This window comes from Cnephaeus nilssonii (assembly GCF_951640355.1).
Source record: "Cnephaeus nilssonii genome assembly, chromosome: 21".
Classification (NCBI taxonomy): Eukaryota; Metazoa; Chordata; class Mammalia; order Chiroptera; family Vespertilionidae; genus Cnephaeus; species Cnephaeus nilssonii.
This window is the reverse complement of record NC_137092.1, coordinates 949,353-964,740: the sequence shown is the minus strand read 5'-3', so window position 1 is coordinate 964,740 and position 15,388 is coordinate 949,353. Positions and strand designations below refer to the sequence as shown.

The 15,388-nt window shown below is 58.4% G+C and overlaps 1 protein-coding gene across 5 annotated transcripts in view; it reads right to left on the bottom strand.

Annotated features, from left to right (window-relative positions):
• RIPOR2 (RHO family interacting cell polarization regulator 2) overlaps positions 1–15,388 on the bottom strand; it is an 83,911-nt gene that overhangs the window by 24,159 nt on the left and 44,364 nt on the right. For 4 of the 5 annotated variants that reach the window (XM_079761064.1, XM_079761061.1, XM_079761065.1 and 1 more), the window contains exons 2-6: positions 7,502–7,628; positions 5,407–5,562; positions 4,461–4,539; positions 3,823–3,846; positions 2,757–2,810 (exon numbers count right to left, since the gene is read on the bottom strand). In XM_079761064.1, the coding sequence (XP_079617190.1) occupies positions 2,757–2,810; positions 3,823–3,846; positions 4,461–4,539; positions 5,407–5,562; positions 7,502–7,628 (440 nt within the window). Of the gene's footprint in view, positions 1–2,756; positions 2,811–3,822; positions 3,847–4,460; positions 4,540–5,406; positions 5,563–7,501; positions 7,629–9,238; positions 9,287–15,388 lie in introns of those variants that run through there. The other variant, XM_079761063.1, reaches the window with a different exon arrangement.

Sequence of the window (15,388 nt, the reverse complement as noted above, 5' to 3'; positions counted from 1 at the left end):
CCGACTGCACTCTGAGCCGCTTTCCCAAGCGCAGAGGTGGGAGGGAATGGAACGCAGGTGGCCCCTGGGAGACAGGCGTGGTCCCCTGTACACGCCACAGGCGTGGTCCCCTGTACACGCCACAGGTGTGGTCCCCTGTACACGCCACAGGCGTGGTCCCCTGTACACGCCACAGGCGTGGTCCCCTGTACACGCCACAGGTGTGGTCCCCTGTACACGCCACAGGCGTGGTCCCCTGTACACGCCACAGGCGTGGTCCCCTGTACACGCCACAGGCGTGGTCCCCTGTACACGCCACAGGTGTGGTCCCCTGTACACGCCACAGGCGTGGTCCCCTGTACACGCCACAGGTGTGGTCCCCTGTACACACCACAGGTGTGGTCCCCTGTACACGCCACAGGTGTGGTCCCCTGTACATGCGACAGGTATGGGGCAATGAAGGCTGGTGCCTCCTGTGCACACAGGAAGTAGGGGTGGTTATAAGCTTGCCTCCGAGGTGAAGACTTTGTTGTTTTTTAAAAAAAATGTATATAGGGGAAATAATGAACAACATAGACTGATGAACAAGAACAGACCCAGAAACAAGGAGGCATCGATCGGACTGTCGGGCCTCAGAGGGAGGATAGGGGAGGGTGGGGGTAAAGGGGAGAGATCAACCAAAGGACTTGTGTGCAAGCATATGAGCCTAACCAGCGGTTAAGGACAACAGGGGGGTGGGGGCATGTGTGGGGAGGGGTGTGGGATGGGAATGAGGGGATGAGGACAAATATGTGATACCTTAATCAATAAAGAAATTAAAATAAATAAATAAAAAATAAAATAAAATGTGTGTGTGTGTGTGTATATATATATTATTGATTTCAGAGAAGAAGGGAGAGGGAGAGGGAGAGAGAAACATCAATGATGAGAGAGAAGCATGGATGGGCTGCCTCCTGCACGCCCCACACTGGGGATCAAGCCGGCAATCCGGGCACGTGCCCTGGCCGGGAATCGAACCCTGACCTCCTGGTTCCCAGGCTGACGCTCAGCCCCTGAGCCCCTTGGCCGGGCGAGGTGAGGACCTGCAGGCGCCATCGTCAGTTCACGCTGAGCGGGGTCGCAGGTGACAGTCACCTCCCAGGCTGCGCTTATGGGGGAAGGGGAGCGCGAGGCCCCTACGGCAAAGGGCGTTGGGGAGTTCGTGGCTCCACACGACGGAGCCGCCGCCCAGGAGCCTCGTGGTGAGAGGCGCCGGCTCTCTCAGGCCAACGGCCCCTTCGCCAAGAGGAGCCGCGCCATGCGGGGGGGGCAGCCGCCTCTCGCTCTGGGGGCCGGTGGGTGCGTCGTGATTGGGGGGCCGGCCCGGGGGCGTGGCTCCGTGAGTTGGAGCGCCGTCCTATGCATCAAAAGTCTGTGGCTCGATCCCCGGTCAGGGCACACGCCCAGGCTGTGGTTCGATCCCTAGTTGGGGCGCCTACAGGAGGCAGCCGGTAGGTGTTTCTCTCTCACATCAATGTTTCTCTCTCTCTCTCTGTCTCTCTTTCTTTTCTCTTTGGAATCAATGGAAAACCCCCTCGGGTGGGGGTTAAAACAAAAAAGAGAGAGGGGAGTCTAGGCCTGGAGGGGTGGCCCGCCTGTGCCGACATCTCTGGCTGGGGGCTGGCGTGGAGGTGGTGGCCACACGGAGAGCTAAGCGGGGACACCTGGTGAGCTGGGTCAGTGCGGACGCCAGGCCCCGGCCAGGGGTTCCCAGATGCGGGTTCACTAGGGCAGGGCTGGGGCAGGAATCCGAACTTCCACATGATCGGCGCCGAGCGTTCTGACGCGGGAGGGGTGCCATCAACATGCAGGAACACGCGCACGGCGCCTCCATCCCGGCCGCCGGGCGTGTCCCCCGGGGGTCTCCGGAGATGCCCCTTGACCCTCGTCCCCACCGGCGTCTCCATGACCGTGACCCGGGCGCCGGGCCCTGCGTCAGCCCGAGCGGGCGGCCTGCTCCTTGGCATCCAGAGAGCAGCCGTTCTCTGTTTTCGTCCCGTGCCAGCCCCTCTGAGCCGGGCGAGTCCCGCTCCGGGACGAAGGAGGCTGCGTGCGTCTGTGAGCCACGGCGGTGCCGCGGCGAGTAAGCGGATTAGCGGCCTCGCCCCGTGACCGGCCTGCCGGCGGCCTGCAGGGACCTGCACAGACAGCACTCCCCGCCTGAGACCGCGGGACCCACGGGGACGGACGACGGGGAAGCCGCCTGCCTCATCGTCCGGAGCCGCCTTCTTGTTTTCAAACCAAACAGAGTAACCTGTCGGTGCCTGCCGGCCCCACCAGCACCTTCCAGCGGGCGTAGCAGAGAGGGGAGCGACTCAGACCTGCCCGGGTCGCGGGGTCACCAGTGGGAGCTGCAGAGGCGTGGCAGCCACGGGTGAGCCCATCACAAGGCCGTGAAAGGGAAGGATTCTGGGGGCCGGCGGGGCTCAGGGGTTGAGCGTTGACCTAGGAGCCAGGAGGTCACGGTTCTATTCCCGGTCAGGGGCACATGCCCGGGTTGCGGGCTCCGTCCCCAGTAGGGGGCAGGCAGGAGGCAGCCGATCCATGATTCTCCCCCATCATGGATGTGTGTCTCTCTCTCCCTCTCCCTTCCTCTCTGAAATCAATAATGATAATAATAATAATAATCAAGTAATCCTCCCTGAACTACCTGCCAAGCTCAGGCCGAAGGTGGGCTGACCAGGGACCGAAAACCAGGCAAAGGCGGTGGTGGGGGGGGTGGAGGAAGGGGCAGTTACCTTGCTGATGTGAAACTCCAGGCGCCGCATGTACCGTTCGATCGTTTTAATTTGCTGGAAGGAAAGGGAGACGTGTGAGCGAGGACCGTCATCACCGCGCAGACGGTCTCGGCCTGCGACCGGCCACCTCTCTCCTCTCGTCCTTAGGAGGCCTTCGGCGTGCCCCCCCCTCCTGTCTCTGCTGCTACCTTCGCCCCCAGCCTGAATCTAGGGCACTTCCGTCTGCACTGGGTGAACACGCTGCAAAGGGGGCTGCCGGCCACGGGACGGTGTGATTCGCACCCGGGAGGCCATCAATGGACTCACTGGGTTTCCGTGGGGACGGCATCCCCTTGGAGTACACCCGGGTCCCCCCAACAACGGAGCACGTGCTATCAGCTCGGAGAGGAACGTCCTTCGCTCCACACTCTGTCTCTGAACGGGAGGCGCGTCGTCCAATCGCTACGCCCGAGCGTGTCAGAGAGGGTCCCGGCGGGGGGCGGGCGGGGGTGAGGGATGTCCGTATGGCACGTGCTGCCTCTCGGCACCCCTTCACGTGTCCGCGAGCAGGTTCCACCGTGCCTCGGCGCGGAGGGCGCCGCGCACACAGGCGTGGAGAGAGCGGCACGGAGAGCTGAAACGACCGGCATTGAAAACGGGCTTCGGGGCGTCCTGCCACCGGGACGGAAAACCGACTCTCGGGGAGCAGGAGACCGTGCCACAGCTTCACCGGAATCGCTGATTTTTCTTGGTGGAGCGTAACGTATCGGTGCATTTTCCAGCCAAAGGCCTCTCCGGTTTGGTGAACGGTGGCGGCTGCGATTTCTACAGAAGACGGGGCAGGGCCTCCCCACGCCTGGGAACTTCTTAACCGCCTCAGCGCGGAGACGCCGACGGCCAGGGCCGTTTCTGGGGAAGTATCCCTGGGTCTGGAGCTCGAGGTCCTGACTCATCACACTCAGGTAAAGGCACGGGTTTACGGGGCTCAGAAGGATCACCGGCTCTCTGTCCCTCCGAGGGGACCTCGGGCTTATGTCGTCCCCCCCCCCCCCCGCCCCCGCCCCCGCAACGCAGAACGGTCACGTACCTTGTCCAGGTCGTACAGCACACCCTGAAATAAAAAATAAAAACAATTAAAACGTGTCTTCTGCAAAAACTGCCACCGACGTTAACAGAGGGACGTGGGCTGCGTGCCTGCACGGCCAGTGAAACCAGGACCAGCCGTAGAGGTCTGTGGGGTTTTCTGACATTTGCTTTAAAAGAGTAAAAATCTGGCTATTTTAAATACCAGTAAGAGTGCTTTTGCGTTTTTTGTTAACCCTCACCCGAGGGCATTTTTCCATGGATTGTTTTTAGAGAGAGTGGAAGGGAGGGGGCGAGACAGAGAGAGAGAGAGAGAGAGACAGAGACAGAGAGAGAGATATCCACTGATTGCCTCCCGCACGTGTCCCGACCCGAACCTGCAACCGAGGTACATGCCCTTAACCAGAATCGAACCCGTGGCCCTTCAGTCTGCAGGCTGACACTCTAACCACTGAGCCAAACTGGCCAGGGTGGGTCTGCTTTTCTGGAAGGTTCTTCTTTGTATCCACCTCCATCCAGTAGGAGAAGACACTTAGCCAACCACCCCCCCAAAAACAAAAAACAAAAACAAACCTGCAAAAACCCACACCAACAAACCAACCAACAACCCCACGGAGTTAGCCCGGGGGCGCGGGCACGTACCAGGCGCGAATTCCTCCTCATGTCCTTCAGCTGCGCCGTCAGCTTGTCCAGCTCCGTCTGGTGGACCTCCAGGTACTTGCTGCGAACAAAGCAGGAGGCGCCACTGTGAACGCGCTGCTGGCCTCCCGCCGAGGGGGGGGCCTGAGCCTCGCTCCGGGGCAGCGCGGGGGGGGACGAGGGGCTGCAGCTTCCCAATCTCTCAACATGCTTAAGCTCTAGCACTGCCTCCGAGACGGTCCAGGTGGTCAAAAGGAGACCCCACGAGGCTGAGCGCCGAACAGAAAAACCAGCGGGGCGGGGGGGGGAGGGGACAGCAAGTGGGGATCGCTGGGGTCTGGGCCCACAGCGCTGTCTGGCTCCACACAGCATGACTGGGGTGGGGGATGTCCCAGAACCGTCTTTAGCAAGCGCTGAAACAGACCGGCCTGTGCACACGGCTACACGGAAGCCAGTACTCCTCGGGGTCAGTTACACACGTGGCTACTTCATCGTCCTCACTGTCAGGGCATCACCTCGAATCCCAACAAATGTCCCATCTTTGGGATTAATCTAAGGCTTCCTCGGTGATGGTGCAAGAATAAAACATCTACGCCCGGGCCGGCGTGGCTCAGGGGTTGAGCATCGACCTATGAACCTGGAGGTCAGGGTTCAATTCCCAGTCAGGGCACATGCCCGAGTGGCGGGCTCGATCCCCAGTGTGGGGCGTGCAGGAGGCAGCCGGTCCATGATTGTCTCTCATCACTGATGTTTCTATCTCTCTCTCCCTCTCCTTTCCTCTCTGCAGTCAGTAAAAATGTATTTTGTTTTAAAAAAAAGAAAGAATAAAGTATCTACTACAGAAACGGACATTTAAAAATGATCTCGCAAGACTCGTTTTTCCTGCGGCCCCGCCCCCAGCACGTTAGGAAGGAGACAGGGTCGGCTCCGGTGAGGTGGACGCTCTTACTCGAGTCCGCCCTTCAGGGCCCGGTACACCTCCTCCACCCGGGCGGGCTGCGGCTCCTTGGGGGGGCTGCTGTTCTTGTGCCCCAAGTTGTGCATCTTCTTCAGTTTGGCCTGAGGCTTCTTGAGAGCGGAAGCATTTTCAATGAAGGAGTTACACCTGTGAAAGAAGGAAGAGCAGAAATTGTGGCTCCGGCGACCAAAAGAATTCCACGGGAGAAATGCCTCTCCATCATCTCGTGTTTGTGTCCGTGTCTTTGGGGGAAGGGACAGTCCAGGTGGAAGGACACAGCTGAGCCGGCCTACAGGGCGCTTCTCGGCATTAGATGTAACTGCTGAGATCTGGGAGCGTTGCTGGGCAGTGGCTTCCTGCAGTCAGGTGACACACACTCCGAGGGAAGACGTGCCCTGTTACCGGGACCCCACAGGGAACCAAGGCCCCATGCTCCCAGTGAAAATTAGAAACAGGCAGAAGGACATACGCCGACTAAAAAAAACATGTGCATTAGCAACATCAGGCATGAGTGAGTGCCTACCAAATTAGACTAGGGTGTGAATGACTGCCTTTGTGATAAAGAGCCGTAAGCAGGACAAATGGCTAATCCTGTGTAGGGTGAAGGCACGGCACACAGGGCTGGACTGACGGGTTTTCCTTAAGCTCTGTTTTCACGGCGTACGTTCGGTCTGGGTTTAACATAAAGCCCGATGTCTCTGTGAGTGGCAGGGAGGCAGCCGGGATCCAGCAATTTCACATCTGGGTATTTCTCCAAAGGAAACAAAAACACTAACTCACAGTGATTTACACGCCCCTGTGATCCCTGCAGCCTCACAGACCGCGATGTGGAAAAAACCCAAGCGTCCACAGGTGAATGAGAGAATGGGGACGCTGAGATGGGCATGCATACAATGGAGTATTATACAACCATACAAAAGGGTGACATCTTGCCCTTTGGGACAATATTAATAGAGCTAGAGAGTATAATGCTGAGGGAGAGAAGTCAGACTGGGGAAGACAAATGCTGTATGATGTAACTTACACGTGTAATTTAAACACACACACACCAACCCCAGAGAGACGAGAACAGCTTGGTGGTCGCCAGAGGTGGCGGTGGGTGGTGAGCTAAATAGGTGAAGGGGGTCAAAAGGTAAAAAAGAAAAAAAAAAGGTAGCAAATCAAACGAGTGAGAAAAGGACAACATAGGATGTTGCAATGGATAAATGACCAGCCTTTCTTGTTTTGTACGAAAACATGCAAATATCCACCCGCAAACAGGCACATGTATGACCTAGGTATTCCCCAAAGTAAATAAAAAAGGGAAAAAAAACTCACAAGAGGACATCTGACCTCATTGGGGATGACATAAAAAACCGGAGATTTTCACAAAATGCTCCGTAATGACAGGTGCGTGGGAAAAGGCGGATCTGCTGTAGCTCGGAGAGGACACACGGGTTCAAACATGGGGAGGCTCTTGGGTGATATTTATCAAAAGACCTAAAAATAGGGGGGTGGTGGGAGTAGGGAGAGCTATCCCCATATATTCGTAGCTTTTCCTATATCTCCAGCCACCTCCTTTGCAGGAGAAAATCTGAATGACAGAAAAGAAACGTCACAGCCCGGCTGGTGTGGCTCAGTGGTTGAGCATCGACCTATGAACCAGGAGGTCACGGTTCGATTCCCGGTCAGGGCACAGGCCTGGGTTGCGGGTTTGATCCCCAGGAGGGGGGCGTGAAGGAGGTAGCAGATTCATGATTTTCACCATTGATATTTCTCTCTCTCTCTCTTTCTCCTTTCCTCTCTGAAATAAATTAAAAAATATATATTTTAACAAGAAAAGAATTAACAGTGCTCCATTGGGGTGGCTGACTGTTTTCCAAGGCAGAAATGAAAGTCAGACGTGTGTCCATGTGCATGTGTGCCTGTGTGTGTGCTTGCGTGTGTGTTTGCATGTGCGTGCATGTGTGCGTGTGCGTGCATGTGTGCGTGTGTGTGCGTGTGTGCTCGCATGCACGCTGACGAGGCCGGTGCACACAGGTGCTCTGCACAGCACCGAAGCTCAGCTCCTCCTCAGCCGCATCCCGGGGGAGCCCCGCGGACTTGCCTGGACCGCCGCTCCTGCAGGCCGCTGAACCCCGCGAAGGACTGGCTCCGAATGATGCCATTGGGCCCTCCGGGCGAGAAGGACTGGGTCCCCACCAGCATGATCTCGGGGAGTCTGGCCGGCAGTCCTGGAAGGCGGGAGAGTGCGGCTGTCAGGGCAGGTTCAGACAGACAACCCTACGCTTGTCAGCCGCCAGGCAGGTGCCACGGGGTCAGGTGAGTCAGGAGCCCTGCGGGCTGGGACCCGCCTCCCCAGTTCTCCCTGAGCCGGAGGGCGGCTCTCAGGTGCCGGGCTGGGACCCGCCTCCCCAGTTCTCCCTGAGCCGGAGGGCGGCTCTCAGGTGCCAGGCTGGGACCCGCCTCCCCAGGTCTCCCTGAGCCGGAGGGCGGCTCTCAGGTGCCAGGCTGGGACCCGCCTCCCCAGGTCTCCCAGAGCCGGAGGGCGGCTCTCAGGTGCAGTCGCAGAGGCCGGCCTCCCGGGACAGCAGCAGAAACAAAGGCCGCACCATCCTCGGCACCGGGTCTCCTCGGGGACTTGTTTTTTAAACAAGCTTCAACCACGCCTTCAGATCGACCTCCTTTACGGCTCCTTTCTCGACCCGACAGTGACTTTTCACTCTCCCCAAGAGAAAGCCGGAGCTCTGTGTGTTTTCACATTGGGTGCATTTTTGGCTCTTACCCTTTTAATCATTTTTTTAAAAATTGAGTTATGCCCAGCTGGTGTGGCCCAGTGGTTGAGCATCGACCTAAGAACCAGGAGGTCATGGTTCGGTTTGATTCCCGGTGAGGGCACAGGCCCGGGTTGCAGGCTCGATCCCCGGTGTGGGGTGGGCAGGAGGCAGCCGGTCCATGATTCTCTCCCATCGTTGATATTCCTGTCTCTCTCCCCCTCTCCCTTCCTCTCTGAAATCAATAAAATATGTGTGTGTTTTTAAATTGAGTTATTTACTTCCAGTCCGTCGGCTGTGTCAGCAAAAGCAGTCAGTCCCATCACCCCAAACATCCCCACGTACCCGCGTGGAGGGACTCCTAGTCCCAGCCAACCACAGGTGTTTTCTGTCTCTCTTGTTTTTAAAGCTTATTTTTCAAAATAAATTTTAAATTGCACACACACAAAACCCACAAAAACTTCGTGATGTTTACCTACTTTCAACAACAGCAGCAAAAACACAGCGAGGCCACGCCCGCGCTCAGGCCGTCCGGCCTCGCTTTCACAGCCCGAGGTGGCAGGGCTGCGCCCCAGCAGGAGGCCCGACACCCAGCGCCATCAGAGAGGAGCCAGCTTACATTGGGCTCCTCCTCCCATTTTTAAAATGTTTTTATTGATATTTAGAGCGAGAGGAAGGGAGAGGGGGAGAGAATAACATCAATGATGATAGAGAATCATCATCTGATCGGCTGCCTCCGGCACGCCCCCCACTGGGGATCGCGCCCACAACCCGGGCCTGTGTCCCGTCAGGGAACCCAACGGGTTCCCTCTAGGTTCACGGGTCGACGCTCAACCACTGAGCCACACCGGCCCGGCCTCCGCTAACGTGTATTTGGAAGATAGCGCCGGCCGCTGTGGTGACGGAGCAGAGGAAGGGACAGGAGCGCCCCCAAAGGAAGCGGACAGTCGAGGCGGAGACAAGAACCCGGGGAAGAGGGAAGAAAGGGGAGCGGAACCGCAGCCAGAGGCGCACCCCGCTCAGCCCGGGGCACCCCGCTCAGCCCCGGGCTCCCTCCGGTCCAGACTCACCAGTGCGGACCCCGCCCCATGGCCAGGCGCAGCCGCCCCGGGCCGGCCACAGGGGCCAGGAGGCCGGACCCACTCGCGCCCAGCAGGTGAGCTCCGTGCAGAGGGGCGGGGCGGGGGGGCGGGGGATCGCATCCCGGGTGCCCTGGAACGCCCCGCCCCGCCCCGGGGAAGCCGCACTCGGGTAGCCCAGCGGGACGCGGAGGGGGGGACACCGCCACCGGGCTCTGCACGGGCCGGAGGTCGCCCCGCACAGGGAGGGGGTTTGCCCCGCAGAGGGAGGGGGTTTGCCCCGCACAGGGAGGGGGGTCGCCCCGCACAGGGAGGGGTGTCGCCCCGCAGAGGGAGGGGGTTTGCCCCGCAGACGGGGGGAGGGAGGGGGCCGCCCCGCAGAGGGAGGGGGGTCGCCCCGCACAGGGAGGGGGTTTGCCCCGCAGACGGGGGGAGGGAGGGGGCCGCCCCGCACAGGGAGGGGGGTCACCCCGCACAGGGAGGGGGTCCCCAGAGCCGGGACGCAAGCCCCTCCCCCGCGCAGACAGGCCCTGGGTCCAGGCCTTCTTGCAGGTTCAGGCGCTGACTCACCCCCAGGCACCCAGCTGCTGCGCTTTGATCCGGCGGGACCCATTCCGCGGGGCGGGGGAGGGAGGTTTCTGTTTGGGACATTCTCAGGAATGTTTGTTTCTCCCCCCCCCCCCCCGAATCTGTGCTTTTTAAAAAATAATATGTATTTTTATTTCCTTCAGAAAGGAAGGGAGAGGGAGAGAGAATCATGGATCCGCTGCCTCCTGCACGCCCCACACTGGGGACCGAGCCCGAAACCCGGGCCCGTGCCGGGACCACCGGGAACCGAACCCTGACCTCCTGGTTCATAGGCTGACACCGAGCCACCCAGGCTGGGCTAGAAACTATGTATTTTTAAACCAAAACGGTTTTCTCTCTCCTGCAGCGGGTCACCTCGTTTCAGCCCTGACGCCCGGCCCCACTCGAAGGCCTTCTGGGTGAATGGACAGGGAATTCAACCCGGTTGTGGGGTCCCCAGGTGAGTCTGAGGCTCAGCTGAGAAAAGAAAAGGGGAAACGATGCCGAATTGGCTGACATTGTAAAACTCGTTAAAATGACCCGTGGCCATTTCTCAAGTCCAACTTTTAAAATCTGCTCTTCAGTCTAAGCCTCTCTCTGAACGAGAGTAAAACACAGGGCCCACTGGGAAACAACCCCCTCTTCCTCTGTCCCCCAACAGGCCAGAAAACCCCCGAGGACAAGCAAGGTCTGTGGGGACCCCTGATGTCTGTGGGGACCCCTGATGTCTGTGGGGACCCCTGATGTCTGTGGGGACCCCTGATTTCTGTGGGCATTCCTAAAAAGGGTTGGGGTAACACCCTGAGGCTTTCCATTATGTCCGTGTGGATGGATGACCAGGGGGAGTGTCCCGGGCAGCGGTCTGGCGCCCACTGGTCTTTCTGGTCTCGGGATGATCCTTATCGACCAGGAAGGAATTTGGAGGGAGCCCGGCTCAGGCTGGGATCTCGTTACCCTCAGGCTGACGCCGGCCCGGCCCAGTGCAGTCCTCACAGAGGCAGGAAGGTGCAAAGGCGGGTCCAGGGGAGGAGGGAGTGGGCTGGGGTGGGGAGCACAGCGGGGTCCCGGGGCCACGGGCAAACAGAACCCGCCACGCCCGCACCCAGCCCTGGAGGAGGGAGAGTCCCGTGAGGGCATCCAGCCTCCTCGGCCCGCCCCCAGCTGCCACGCTCCCTCATCATCTTTTTCTGTCAATTTATTTTTCATTTTTTATTATTTTTTGTTAATCCTCAGCTGAGGATATTGTCCCCTTGATTTTTAGAGAGAGTGGGAGGGAGAGGGAGAGACAGAGAGAGACATCGATGTGAGAGAGACATCGATGGGTTGCCTCCTGCACACACCCTGACCAGGGCCTGCAACCGAGGTACGTGCCCTTGACCGGAATCGAACCCGGCTGGAACCCTTCAGACCGCGGGGCCGGCGCTCTATCCACTGAGCCACACCAGCTGGGGCTATTTTCTATTGCTGGCAGTGTACAGATGCCCCCCACTTTCCTTCCCTTTGCACCCTTCCACCCAGCCCCGCGCGCCAGGCCTGCTCCGCACTATTGTCTGTCCATGGGCTACGCGTATAAGTTCCCCAGCCAGTCCCCTCCTGCCCCTGCCCCCACCAGCTGGACGGGGGCCAACCGTCCGCGATAAGGCAGTGGCCAGCGGGCAGCTGGCAGGTTGCTGGGGTGACACGCAGGCAAAAATGAAAAATTCCACAATCAGCCCTGGCCGGTGTGGCTCAGTGCCTGAGCGACATCCTGCACACCCAGAGGTCACAAGTTCGATTCCCGGTCAGGGCACAGGCCCGGGTGGTGGGCTCGATCCCCAGTAAGGGGCGTGCAGGAAGCAGCCGATCCATGGCTCTCTCTCATTGATGTTTCTCTCTCCCCCTCTCCCTTCCTCTCTCTCTCTCTCTCAAATCAAGAAAAACATATTTTTAAAAATATCCTACATCCACTCCAAGTGTTAGTGGTGCCGAGGATGGGAGCAGGCCCAGGAGCACGGGAGAACATTTTTTTTTTCGGGGGGGGGGGGGTTGATACATATGTTCTAAAACCGTGGGTGATGGTGGCACAACCGTCTAAAACGGAAACTGCACTTACATTGAATGGCACGTGACTTGGACGTCGCTCACGCTATGGAAGTCAGTGTCCGTGTCCAGAAAAAGCTGTCCTTCCTCCTCCGAGAGGAAATGCCAAGGAACCAAGACGTGGACAAGGAACAGAGGAGCCAGTCGCCTGAGCGGACTGTCACCTGAGCGGGAGGCTCCTGTGGTCACAGCGTTAACCGTTCTGTAGCGGCGATTACGCCTGAGGACAGTCACGATTACTTCATGAATATGGATATGAAACTGGCAGGGGGGGGGGGGGACCACTATAAGGGAGATTGTAACAAAATGAGTATTTCTGACGTTAAAAAGAAGTGTTTTGCCGAAACCGGTTTGGCTCAGTGGATAGAGCGTCGGTCTGCGGACTGAGGGGTCCCGGGTTCGCTTCCGGTCAAGGGCATGTATATTGGTTGCGGGCACATCCCCGGTGGGGGGTATGCAGGAGGCAGCTGGTCGATGTTTCTCTCTCATCGATGTTTCTAACTCTATATCCCTCTCCCTTCCTCTCTGTAAAAAATCAATAAAATATATTTTTAAAAAAAGTGTTTTATGTTTATGACTACATACATGCAATAAAAGATTTAATTTTAACAACTTTGCCTAAGTCTGTTTTTGAAATGATTTTAGTGGAACCATTTGCTTTGCAAAAGGGTGACTCTGAAGGGTCCAACCCGCCGATGCTTCCCCAGAGGCGTGTCCCGCCGCGCTCTCTGGCTGAGGAGTTCCTTCAAGCCCGCGTGTGTCCCTCACTCTCCTCTCCTAACCAGGCGCCCCGTCCCCCGCCCGCCCCCCCACACCTCTGGGTCAGGAGCAGAAGTATGATTCTGACGTCTGAAAGAGGCACGCGGGCCAGATGTAAATAGCCTGCCAGGCTCAGTGAGTATTGAGGGCGAACCCTAAAAATAGGAGTCTGCTTATTACACGGCTGCAAGGTGCCTATTACAGACAGGCGACTAATCTTTAAAAGAGAGAGAGAGAGAGGTCTGTGGAAGGCACGGGCTACTGCGTACGGACCGCTTCAGAATAACCCAAGGCCGTGCTCATCGCCGCTCAGAGGTCAACGCTGCGCTCACGGGTGATGAATGCACGCACACTGCCCACGCCGACGGAGTGGGTGGAAATATCTCGAGAAACGCTCCACACGGCCTCCCTCCTCCCGAGGAGGCGGAGAAGAACCAAGAAGAGCCGCGCCGGCCTCTTACCGAATTTTCTGAGGCGGGGTCTTGCCTCGTGAACTACAGAACGGCATTGCTGGTGGGAAGGGCGTAGCCAGGGCCTCGCTGGTGGTGTGATTATTTCTGAGTACCTGTCTCTAGCCACGCCGCCAGCCCCCGCAGTGCAGGCACCGCCCCTGTACCAACGTCTTAGACCAGTGGTCGGCAAACTCATCAGTCAACAGAGCCAAATATCAACAGTACAACGATTGAAATTTCTTTGGAGAGCCACATTTTTTAAACTTAAACTTCTTCTAACGCCTCTTCTTCAAAATAGACTCGCCCAGGCCGTGGTATTTTGTGGAAGAGCCACACTCAAGGGGCCAAAGAGCCGCAGGTGGCTCGCTAGCCACCGTTTGCCGACCACAGTCTTAGACCCTTGGTGTCACCCAGGTCCCCGGGAGCGGCTCGGCTCCAATTTTCCTCGTCAGTAGAGTGAGGCCCCTGATAGCTGGTCCGCCAGGCTGTGCCCGAAGGCAAGGAGATGGTCTCTTTCAGCCAGAACTTGCCCTGGGGAGAAACGTCGGGCGTCATCGCTCAGGTGGGCGCTCCGAGGGCAACGCCAGGCGCCCAGGGCAGGAGAGACAGCCGTGAATCACTGCCATCACCGTCCGCGCTCTCTTATTCCCCCTCCGAGAAATGACCACGGAGCCGGGGAGGCGAGGCTGGTGTGGCTCAGTGGACAGAGCGTCCGCCTGAGGACTGAGGGGTCCCGGGTTCGATTCCAGTCAAGGGCACAGGCCCGGGGTTGTGGGCTCGATCCCCAGTAGGGGGCGTGCAGGACACAGCTGATCCATGATTCTCATCATGGATGTTTCTCTCTCTCCCTTCCTCTCTGAAGTCAATAAAAAATACATATATATTTAAATATATTTTTATTGATTTCAGAAAGGAAGGGAAAGGAAGAGAGAGATAGAAACGGCCCGAGGGAGCCTCCAGATGATTGACACCCACCGCCTTCCATTCCCGGTTAAACAAAGGCAGGGGGAGCTACGGCCTCGGGATGACTGGAGGGGCGGGGACTCAGGACCTAAAACTCGCTTACACTTCGCAAGGCGTTTGAGTGATGCTGTCATGACTCAGCTTAAAATGTGAAGTCAGAACACGCCTGGCCTCCTGGCACAACGTGCACATGGACCCACTTGCATACGGAACCGGGGCCAGCTGCTCCCGCTGTCCCGGGCTCCTGCACCTCCGTGGAGGTGGGTGCTGCCCGCGGTAAGCCGACCTGCCAGGTGGCCTGCACGCACGCCTGTGAGACCCCACCACGCCCACGAGCATCCAAAGGGAAGTGTGTCTGGGAGCGTGGGCCGCACAGACAGCGTGGCGGATGCTGCCGAGAGCGACGCACGCCCACCACCAGCCCCCCTGTCTGATCGCCAGATTCAAACACAAGGCTGGGTGTGGAGGGAACGGCCCGCCTGGCGCTCCGACCCCCAGGCGTGCCCGCCGGCAGCCTGTTCCTCCCGGGCGTGGCGATCACGCCTGTCTAACGGTGACCACGCCTGGCGAACGGTGATGGCTGCCTCTTTGCTAACGAACAGCCTCGGCTCGGCACTGACATCTTCCATGGGAGCCACCAGGCTCAGGTGTTTTCATCGCCGCCATTGGAACTGAGCGCCGCCTTTGGCAATCCGGGAGGATGTGACGTGCTTGTTCCCACGCCCAGCACGTGTGCCTGGCACGGTGTTCGCGGACGGCACGGAGGCAGGTAGAACCCGGGATCGGGACGTGTAAATAAAGCCTTGTGGTGTAGCTCACCGCGGAGGAAGGCGAGGACATTATCTGAACGCTTTTCCGACACAGCTTCCGGAATCGCACGAATACCTATTTCCTCCGGCCGGCTAACTGATCCCTGGCCCTCCGAACCAGCAGGAAATACAGCTCAGCCCGGCCGTGGCTCAGGGGTTGAGCGTCGACCTATGACCCAGGAGGTCAGGGTTCGATTCCCGGTCAGGGCACATGCCGGGGTGGTGGGCTCGATCCCCAGTAGGGGGCGTGCAGGAGGCAGCTGATGAATGATTCTCATCATTGAGGTTTCTCTCTCTGAAATCGATAAAAAATATTTAAAAAAAGAAAAGACAGCCCTGATCGGTGTGGCTCAGTGGATAGAGCGTCGGCCTGCGGACTGAAGGGTCCCAGATTCGATTCCGGCCACTGGCAGGCATTACCTGGGTGGCGGGCACATCCCCAGTGGGAGGTGTGCAGGAGGCAGCTGATCGATGTTTCTAACGCTCCATCCCTCTCCCTTCCTCTCTGTAAA